Raw genomic sequence first — 11,461 nt, forward strand, 5'->3', positions numbered from 1 at the left:
GTCCATAGTAATCACAGCTTACATGAAAGACAGTGTACATTCAGTGTGGACACTATCTTTCGAAAAAGCAGATTGCTTTTTCAATGTGCTTTGGCAGTGTTGACACTCTCTTTCGGAAGTTTTTTTTGGAAGATCTCTTCTGGAAAAGCTTCTTCCGAAAGAAGCCTGCAGTCTAGATGTAGCCCCAGAGGGACGAGGCTACTTGGGCTCAATATTGCTTTTTAGCTTCTTTGAGGCCAATGTGGGGTTTATATATCTCATCACAGACTACAAGTATACTTTTAAAACTAGACATATTTAAACAGATCTTGTAACATATAACCACATTAAAATGATTCTTGTCTGTGTGGATAGAAAGAACTGCATTATAATCACGTAAGGGAAATGTATTTGAATCCTGATGGATATAAAGACTAAAACATGGTTCTCTAAGAGGGTTGTATTATTTTGCTATCTACACATGTAAGAATAAATCCTGCTGTAACATGGATTAGTCATCACCACATATAAACATGGTGTTCATTCATTCATTCCTGTCTTTAGGAAATCATATGAAAAGATACCACAAATTTCCTAACACGAGTGGAATGTTTCCTTGGTTGATTGGCCTCTAGCATGGTTCTGAAGGCCTCTTCCAGATGGGGGTATACTCACAGTATGCTGAAATCCTACATGGAAAACTTTCAAGTTTGGTAATCATGGTTTTCAGTAAATAAGGTGTCTTTCATGAATTTTAAAGTAAAAAAAAAAAAATCCAACCAGACTGATATTAGAAATCAAGGACATAGTGAGTTATGGTTGCTTGTCTTAAAAAAAAAAAAGTAAAAATTATTACTAATGATTTTATTTTTTAATGGAGTCCTCTACATTGAGTCTATGTTGGTATTTATAGGGTCTTCATTATTGTAATTATGTCTTTATGAATGACTGTACATAGCAACTTTATAACCATATAAAACCATATATATAACCATATAAAAATAAGATCTTTGCTCTGAAATGTTTACATTTCAGTTGAGGCAGATGAATATGAAACATAGGCAAACATTTAAGAAGATAATTGTTGTAAGTGCAAGAAGAACAAGGTTGTGATTATTCTGGGTTCTTATTTTTATGAATTTTTGATGTATTTCTCAGAGATATGATAGAGTATAAATGTTACATGATTGTTATATGTTATGATATGGTGAATTCAGATGATAAAATGTAATTATTTTTATTAGCATTGATGTTATTTAGAACGACAAAATAATGTTATATTACCGTAGTTTAACAAACAATTAGTACAAAAGACTGTTTATAGAAGAGCAGAATGAAAATTCCAGTTAGTTTCAATACATTACAAAAGGAAATTCCAGTTTGCCATTCTTGTTATAACAAGGGTGGGTAATAAACAGTCCGTGGACCAGATGCTAGGGTTAGCCCCGGTGGGACTGCTGGTGTTTTATTTATCCGCATGACTGCTTCCCACTGCTCCCATTGGCTGGGAGGGGTGATACGTGGTCAAGGGGAGGCTGAAAGGGGCCATACCTGCAAATGTGCAGGTAAATAAAATGCCAGCAGCTTGCCAGTGGCTAACCCTGGTGAATCGCCTTTGGCTTACTGCCCACCCCTGCGTTGGAATGATGAATGTGTGAGTATGGGAAAACCTTTACCACAATAATGGCAATATTGTTGAAGATACAAGTTTATATTATGTTTTATCAAAGGACCTCAAAACTCTTCAACAATATTTCATGTATTTAACTTTACTTCCAAAAGTTATATATACTGATGTGTAGAAAATTGTTAATTGAAAATGCCTTCTGATGGAAAATGAATAATCTGCTTTTTGTTTATTTGTTGCAGGACACAGAGGCCTATTTGACCACACTTTAAACAGCATTAGCTCAAGGATAACACAAAGGAGACTACAAGGGACTTGTCCACCCATCGGTCGTGGAAATTTTGGAAAACCTTTCTTGGGTGCAAACAGTTACAGTTCCCCATTTTTAAACCCACAGAATGGTTTTCACACTATCCATTCAGAGAATAGCCCTGTAAAGCCAAGGATTGTTACAGTGGTAAAACCAACTGGACACACGCTCAGGAAGATCACATTGCTTCTGAACAGGCGCTCTGTCCAGACTTTTGAACAGCTGATGGCTGATATCTCAGAAGCTCTGGGATTTCCACGCTGGAAAAATGATCGTGTGAGAAAACTTTACAACCTGAAAGGCAGAGAAATAAGAAGTGTTTCTGATTTCTTTAGAGAAGGTGATGCATTCATTGCTATGGGAAGGGAGCAGTTGACTTTGAAGAATCTTGAACTGGTAATACAAGAACTTTATCCCAATAGCACCTATGCTTTCAGTATAATTCAACAAAACTTGGAACAGTCACAAAAACTTAAAAGTAGACTGTGTGACAAAGCTGGGGATAGTGGTTTTGATGAGACGGAGACTGCCAAAAACTGCAATGATGTCGCATCTCCCCAACTAGTAGCCAGGCATGAAGAAAAAACTCAGCCTAAGACCAGGCAAGAGGAAAAGGTAAAGGCCAAAAAAAAATGGGGCAGAGATCATGATGTGAAGCCCTCTAGAAAAGCCAGAGAAGGAGAAAGATACTTTAACAAAGAAAAAAGTCTTGAGAATGAAACAGAAAAGAGTTCAGATGAGATAAGATGTGAGAAGTGTCAAAGAGAGAGACAACTCAGGCAAAAACTACAAAGGGAAAGGCAGGCTGATATCTCATTTGAGAGCAGAGACCTGAATGTGGGAATGTGTCAGAGATATAATTTAGAAAGGAATGTAAAAATGAGAAATTGCAGGAAGTCTTCAGGAAACTCTATGGAAGGTGAGGAAGTTGAATGGAAGGATACTGGCTGTAGAAGGAGCTGGAGACCCTTACAAAGGAATGTTAATGAAGAGCTGGAAAATGAAAAAAGGAGTTTTGAGAAAGAAATTGATCCAGAAAGACATGAGAATCCTGACAAAGAGTTAGTAAAGATAAAGAAAAATACCGTAGATGCTCTGCAGGTCACTCCTGAACCAAAGAAAGAAAATAGATGCAATTCCAGAATTAATCAAAGTTGTTGGTTAATAAAGGACTGTCAGGGAGATACAAAGAAACCTATAAAAACAAAGGGGGAAGGCCAAGAAGTGCGGAAGGCAAAAGAGGAAGGTGCTGGAGGGGAAGAGGATGTTGTGCGTGGAGAGAATGAGTCAACAAGGATGAAAAAGATGGGAGAATGTAAAGTCAACAAAGAAGAAAACAAACCACAAGAATTTGAAAGAACGAGGCTGAAGCAAAATGTCCGTACTAGAGCTGATGTGGAGAGCTATTATGAGATAGGGAGAACCATTGGGGACGGGAACTTTGCTGTCGTGAAGGAATGCCGACGCTGCAACACTCATCAGAACTATGCCATGAAAATTGTTGATAAGTCCAAGCTGAAGGGGAAGGAGGACATGATGGAAAATGAGATTTTGATTATTAAGAGACTTTCTCATCCCAACATAGTGAGCTTAATTGATGTGTATGAAACTGAGGCTGAGATTTATCTAATCCTAGAGTATGTCCCAGGAGGGGACCTGTTTGATGCAATCATAGAGAGTGTGAAGTTCACTGAACACGATGCTGCTCTCATGATAACTGATCTGTGTGAAGCTCTAGTTTATATTCATGGCAAGAACATTGTCCACAGAGATCTGAAACCAGAAAATCTTCTGGTAAGTAGTAATGTGTAGCATGTTGCATCTGTCCAGAAATTATTGGGGTTTATTTTGGTGGAGGGTTGTGGGTTTTTTTGTTTTTACTTTTATACCAGTACAGAAAAGAGAAGATCCACTAGTATTAGTAGGCAAAAGATATACAGTGCACTGTTATCATTTTCAGAGAACTAAATGTACAAAAAGGTGAAGAGAAATCAGCCTTACAATTTCTTTAGCCCCAGCATAAAACAGAAATCCTCGTATGTAGTATGAATGCCTGCATTTATAACCTAAGTTAAGGCCCTGGCTTTCAGTTTTTCTGAAAAAGCAGGCCTCTTATTTAGGGACCTATTTTCAGGCACAGAAGCTCAGCCATTTTGCCTAACATGTACTTTGAATCCTAAAACATTTCACATGTGAACCAAAAATTATTATATAACCTGCATTCAGCCTGTTAATTTGAAGGTTGCTTTCTCTATTGTAGCTGTATCACTCAGTCTGCAACTCCAGTCCTCTAGCGGAGATTGCATGGTGAATTCTAGCTTGGTAAGGATTATGTCTGTTACTGATAAGTGCATGACATATTTGTTTTCTTTATGCTCCTGGAATTTACTTGCTTATTGATAAGTCTCCTAAAATGAAAATATTGAAGTCCCAGAGAAATATGTTAGTGAAGTTAGCTAAAATATTTAGCTCCTCCCCAATGGACACAATTCTAACTTGGCTCCTGAAGTTGAAAACACACACACACATTGTTAAACTCAAGCATGTGAGTAGTTCCATTGAAGTTGATGGAATGACTCATCATTACACGTAAGCATGTAACCATGCATATAAATATTGACAGCATCAGAGCTTTGGGATGTGCCCTGTGCAAAGTGGTAAAAGCGAATTATTCCACCTTGCTGGTCATGCATCTTGTACTCTGCTCCAATATTCTAAACTTCTGACCAGAGGGCTGTACAGCCACTCCCCGAATTACGACCACCTCCACTTACAACCATCCGCACTTATGCGGATCCGAGTTACGAACGGTGATCCGCACTTACGAACAGCGCGGTCGCCATGTAACTCTATGGGATCTGAGTTACGAACACTTCAAGTTACGGACCAAGTGTTGGTCCGTAACTTGTTCGTAACTCGGGGAGCAGCTGTATTTGCATGTCTTGAACAATTATAATTCCATCTGCTAGCAAAGGGATATAGGAAAAAAAAAACCTGGATTCCTGGCAAGCCAGAGCCCTAAAGGAACATATGCTTCTCAGGACTAGCTAGAATAAGTCCAGTCTGAAAAAGGAGGAAGTAGCCTGTGGACAGACAGAGAATGAACAAAGATAGACAAGGAGGGCTTACTCTGGAACATGGATGTGTCTTTTTTGCTGACAGCGTGTGGACTGGTTCCTGGTGAGTATTGGGCAGTCTCAGGAGGATTCCTTGGGATCTGGTCTGCCTAAGAATCATATGGAAAACGTGGTGTGGATTGAAGCAGCCGCGTGTGCGGACAAGTGTATTTCTGCACTCTCCCTTGAACTGGGCATGCAAACCCTGTTGTTTTTTGTATGAAAGATTCAGATTTCAGATGCACGCTTTCTGAAGCTAGTTCCGTGTTGTGGACCAGGTTTTTATTCTTCCTCCAAATTTTTACCAAAATTAAATCAATCCTAGTTGAAGTACCTTAGGCTTGATTCTCCGTTTCTCTTTGTGTAAAGTTACTTATACCAATTCAAAGATTTCCTGTCATGTTAGAGCCACTTTGTACTGGTATAAATGACTTCACAAGGTGCAAAGCCATAGGTGACTTGTGGTAGCACTTGGGAGATGGACTACCCCTCCCTGCACTTCCCTCCACCACAGGCACCAGTCGCTTATGTGCAAAGCAATGGAGAATCTGGATCTCTGTAAAGATTTACAATTAGGGTTGCCAGGTGTCCGGTTTTGAACTGGACAGTCCGGTTTTTGAGCTTTCTGTTCAGGAAACAAATTGAGAAAATAAAACTTACTTGATTAGAAAATTATTATCATGAGTATCAGTACGCAACTACGCAGTAGAGGGGAGGGCGGGGCTGGGACGGGATGGAATCCCCGGGGCCCATGTGCTCCGCCAGGACTGTGAGCGAGACGGGCAGCGCCCCGGGATCTGTGTGTGCCTGGGCCAGCCCCGCTCCCTGCTGTCCGGTTTCCCCCCCCCCCTGGCCAGCACCGCTCCCCTGATCTCCTCCCGAAAAGCCCTGCTCCCCACCAGCCGGTTCCTCCTGATCTTCCCTGCCAGCCCCACTCCCCCCGACCTCCTCTTAGCCAGCCCTGCTCCCTGCCGTCCGGTTCCCCCTGACCTCCTCCCGGCCAGCCCTGCTCCCTGCTGGCCAGTTCTCCCCCGCATCTGAGATCAAGCATGTCCGGTATTTTTGTCAAAACCATCTGGCAACCCTATTTACAGTTATTAATGTGCTTGTGTTAGCCTCCCTGCCTGCATACAGATAAGGTACTGTGGGGTACGGAAAATTTTATGATGAGAAATGTGCCCAAAGTTCAGCAGATATTTGCCTATATTAGAGCCTGGATACTTAAAGCTAATGAGAAATAGCTGTTTACAAATTTGTGTTTCAGAGGCCTCTTACAGTTACTTGGCTGAATAACTACAATAGATACTGTTTATAGAAAAACACCTCCACTGGCTGTTACTAAGTATATCAATCATATCCTATTCAAGAGGTTGAATGGGCTATTCGTACAAATGAGTTTAGGAACCTCCAATATTATTTTGTGTATTTGTAGATACTGCTGTGAAAAGCTGTTTGAAGTTCTCATATTTGTGAAAGGCATGCGAGGAAAATTTCCTTTTAAACAAGTTATCAAACAGATCCATAATTGCCACAGTATTTTAAAACTTAGTGTTGAAAGAAGTATTAACACATTGGGTGTTATGGAAGGAACTGAAATGAAGGTCATGACTATTTTTAAGTATATAGTTTTAAATCTTTTATAGTTACAGTGATGGGGGCTTGTCAGTTTGCAGGAAATGGATTTATGCTTCACATCTCAAAAACTGCAACCACAACTGGTGTTAATTAGTCCCCTTGGTGGCAGTCTTGGCAGAGAGGATAAAGTCTGAATGAGCATAAGGGACTGTCCTTTCATGCATAAATGCCTGGAAACTGTGCTATTGCTGAGCTTGACCAAGGAGTTTAAACTTAGTTATCAAACTGTAAGGTTCTGCCAAATGTCAGCTGTTATTTTGTTGTTTTCCTTTTCTTCTTTTTAAGTGGTTAAACTCCTTTTTTTCCCCATTCTTCATGTTAACTGGGAACTGTCTTTTTATTCTTTGGTGGGTAGCTTGTCTCTGGGGTCTTGGATATGCCATCAGGACACATGCTTTGATCGTGACTGATTGATCTTTAGTTTCAATTGTGCTTAGTGATGGTGATTTGTGTAAGGCTGGACAATGAACACCTTGATAAATACAATAAATTCAAGAAGTAGTTTTTAACTTTCTGACCTTTTATAGTATCCTTTCCCCAAGTCTTCAGACACACTGAAAAAATAACCTAGAATTAGGTGGAACTTCTCCCACCGTGCTGTTAATTGAAGACTATTAATGGCAAAAGTCAGACATAAGCTAATGTGTCCATTGTCGTGTGCATTTGGAAGGCAATGGGGTGTGGAATGGGTCCTGGGGGAGGGGACTCTCATCAATTTAAACAAAGGATGCTGCTATTGTTATTGGAGCCCTACAGTGTTTCCATTTTCTCTTCTGTCAGTGCCTGTCCTCATACTGGATTTCATGACAGTTCCCAGAAGATGGAGAATGAATGAGAGCGAAACTAATTTCCCCCCTGTCTAGTGTTGCCCTCTTTCTATGAGTGGCAACTTTAGCTATAGACATTTGCTCTCGTTGTGTTTGCTAGGTCCTTCACACTCAGTGCAGCAGTACAAGGTGCCAAAAGGACTGTGGCTGCACTAGGAAACAAAATATACTCAACAGTGGGTGTGAATGAAGCTGCTCTGTCTCCCTACCAGCAACTAATGGAGCTCGCAAAGCTAAACTTCAATGTTGAACAAGCAAACTTTGCTATTGTAGATGTGTGTGGTTGACTCTGTCTTACAAAAGCAAAAGAGAGGACTATGCAGCACTTTAAAACTAACAAGATGGTTTATTAGGTGATGAGCTTTCGTGGGCCAGACCCACTTCCTCAGATCAAATTCTGGAAGAGAATTGGCAAGACTCTTGTTTAATGCCACTTGAAGAGGAGCAGTATTTGACACCTGTTAAACATGGCTCCATGATGCAGACATGGCCAGAGAAAAGGAGTAGAAGTAGCTTGGGTCAGGGTAGGGAAGAGGCAAAAGAGGATCCGCTGCTACAATTGCTCTTCCTTCGAAGTCAGATAGTGGCTTGATAATAGAAATCATATGGGTGTACAGCAATGGATGCATTAGAAATCCCTAACTGTAGTGCTGGCAGCACTAGCCACTTTGTTTTATTGGCAGTATTGCGCTCTGTTCCATGGAACGTACACTTTAGGCTTGGGAGAGACAATTAGTTTTCAGCTCAATAGGCTGTGGATTTCTGTCACATCACTGAGATTTTGTACTTTGATCTCAGAAGGAAAAGCAGATGTAAAAAGCAGTTTATTCCTCCCGAGTGCATATACATTTTTGTTGGGGAAGGCTGCTTGCTTTTCTGCTGCCTGATGAAAGGTTTTATGGAGGGGAGGGGGAAAGAGAAAGAGATTATAAATACAGGGATAAAAAGACTGTAGGGAGCAATGATAGCTACCCCATCTGAGCTATCTTTAAAATTGTTTCCAGACACAATAAGGTAGCTGATCACTATGTGATTGGGGCCTCCAGGCATCCTGACAATTTACAGTAGTTTCTTTGAAAGGTGCATTTGTTATACAGACTAATATTTCAAACATGTTTCTTATTCTTACCTATTTTGCTGCTATGTAAAAGGAAAACAAATTGGTGGTGTTCAGAAATAACAGATGGTGCTCGATCGCCATCTTGTGTTGTAATGAGAGACTAGAGTAGAACACCAGTTGATAAAAACAAAGATACAGGTTGAACCTCTGTAGTCTGGAATCCTGGGGACCTGACCAGTGCCGAACTCGAGAATTTGCCAAACCACAGGAGGTCAATATTGTCTATCATTATCATCAACACTTCCGCAGCTTACTGGGCTCTTAGAAGACATTTAAAAATAAATTAGAGTTAAATAACAGCAAAGAACACTGAGAGCCAGGACTCTGGTGGTTCTAAAGAAACTTTCTGGAACCGAAGGAAACTTGATCATGTCCATGATAAGTGGACATCCAGCTAACTACAATCTTGCTGGACCGGAGAGTGGGGGACTAGAGAGGTTCAACCTGTATATTATCTCATGCAGCATGGGTGGACCCTCATACCCATTCAATGTGGTTCTGCACAGGAGCAACCTGGCTGCATGGAGCTCATTGCAGGACTGGGGGCATAGTCCTAACATTTGTAAATATGGATTTGAGAATTTCATCTTTATTTATCTCTTAATAAGCTAATTTGCAGGATTTGAGTGGCAGGGTTTATTTGTTATGCGTTCATTAAATATTTGCAGAAGGTTCTGTGGATACATAGGTATACACAGATATTTAGATCTAAGCAACATGTGCATACACGGTGTACATAAAAACTTCATGTATTTCAATTGTATCCTTCTCAGGTTGTTGCTTGTACTCTTAGGGGACGTCTAGACTACAAGCCTCTTTCGAAAGAGGCTTTTTCAAAAGAATCCTTAGAAAAATCCTATTTTGAAAGAGAGCGTCTAAGTAGATTTTTCGAAAAAGCGAGCCGCTTTTTCGAAAGAGTGTCTAGACACTCTCTTTTGAAAAAGCACAGTTTGCATTCAATAGTGCCTTTTTTCGAAAGAGTACTTTCGAAAAAAGGCATTATTCCTCATAAAATGAGGTTTACTGCATTTGAAAAAACTGCCGCGTTCTTTCAATTTACTTTTGAAAGAATGTGGCTGCAGTCTAGATGCAGGTGAAGTTTTTTAGAAAAAACCCTGTAGTCTAGACACACCTTTAGAGTGAGAGTTCTATTGGGTAACCTGTATTGACTTTCCCTCTCTGTATAGATAGTGTTTTAGAACACTGTGGATGTTACCTTTGTAAACATAATACTTTTTTGCATTTTGTTAGCTGTGCTGCTGAGAAATCAGAATATAAAATGTCATCAGGGAAGTTGAGTAATTCTAAAACCCCCTCTCAAAACCCTTCCACCATGTGTGGGTGTGCATTGTTAACAAGTAGTATGGATTTTTTATTAACTATATTATTAGTTAATATAACATATTAGAAAATATGTTTTATTTTCTTTTTTGAATTGAAAATGCCTTTTAAAAATGTTTTGCTCAATGGATCCGGTGAGCATTGCTATGTTTATAATGTTTGAAGTGAATACAAATGTATTTTGACTGGGTAGTGCCTATGGGATAGTGCACCTCATCCCATCTGAGCTCTCAAAGTTTTTATTACAAGAACCATTTTGAATTTTTGGCCAATTTAAGCTGTGATTACAGAGTGTGGGGCAGTGTTCTCTGTAAGGTGAGCACTTGAGCAGCCACCCAGGAGAGATTTAAACCCACCCCGCTGATCAGCAGATGGCTCTCAATGCCCATAGCAAGTAGCATTTGTTTCTAGTGGTGGTACACATCTTCACATGCCTTAGTGCACATAAAATTTATTCTGCACATGGATGGAAAAAATCAGAGGGAACATTGGTGTGGGGCATTATAGTTTGAGGTGTGCTTGGCATCTCATATTCTCGCTTATCCCATTCAAATCCAGATTTCACTGGACTTTGCTGGATTTCTTGTAGAAAAGTTAGCCATATTTCTTTGTTTCCTATTTGATAGAGGCTAATGCTTTCTCTTTTCAAAGCAAAGTTATGTTTAGTTTTCTTTTAAATTTTTAAGAAAAATGCTGAGTAGTAATATTAAGAGTTTTAGTATATATTTTTGCATTTCTGGGCTCTCTAGAACTTTGTTGTCTCAAATGTAATGTTTAATTATGCTTTTTTAAAAATATTTAAAATCTGTACTAATAAAACTAAAATGGAAGGTACATTTTGAGTATTTTCAAGAGAAGTTCTCAGCCAATGATGGATAGTGTTGAGAAGAATGCTTTAGAGTCAGGGTCCCTCCCTCCTAACCATTCCATATTATCTCTCTATTCAACCCCACCAATATCCATTTCCATAACAGAATGTAGAGTACATATTTGGACAGAAACATGTACAAATTTCAGGGTTTCAAAAATCGTTAATCATTCCATATAGTTGAGGGCACCTTACAGAGATCCTAAGAAGGAATCTGAAATATTTGTACAACACTAGTGTGACTAGAAATGTTACTAAAGTGATAAAACTCTCAGCTTCTTTCTTTGTGAAACGTGGTTTTCAAAGGTGGTGGTGATGGTGGATAAAAATTAATATTGAAATTAGGGTTGTAAGAATGTAGCTGTTTAAACGGAAAACTGATATGGATGAGCTTATTGGTTACCCAAATGGTTACACATGGCTCTCAGTCTGGCTCCCGAGGAGCTGCGTGCTGCCCCATGCTGCTGCGTGGGAAAGGGAGAGCAGGGAGGAGCTGGTATATGCGGGGAATCGGCTTAAAAGCCAGCTCCCCACACATACCGACTCCTGGAAGCCATCTGCAACCATGTGCTGCTGCCTCTGTATCAAAGGCAGCAGCCCACAGCAGCAGCCAGGTCCCTGGGAGCAGGCTGGCAGGT

The 11,461-nt window shown here is 40.0% G+C and overlaps 1 protein-coding gene across 3 annotated transcripts in view; it reads left to right on the forward strand.

Annotated features, from left to right (window-relative positions):
* The window catches only part of DCLK3 (doublecortin like kinase 3), a 32,592-nt gene that overhangs the window by 17,708 nt on the left and 3,423 nt on the right, over positions 1–11,461 (forward strand). For all 3 annotated transcript variants that reach the window (XM_075921802.1, XM_075921804.1, XM_075921803.1), the window contains exon 2: positions 1,849–3,710. In XM_075921802.1, coding sequence (XP_075777917.1) covers positions 1,849–3,710 — 1,862 coding nt within the window. The remainder of the gene's footprint in view (positions 1–1,848; positions 3,711–11,461) is intronic.

This window comes from Pelodiscus sinensis, chromosome 2 (assembly GCF_049634645.1).
Source record: "Pelodiscus sinensis isolate JC-2024 chromosome 2, ASM4963464v1, whole genome shotgun sequence".
NCBI classification, from domain to species: Eukaryota; Metazoa; Chordata; order Testudines; family Trionychidae; genus Pelodiscus; species Pelodiscus sinensis.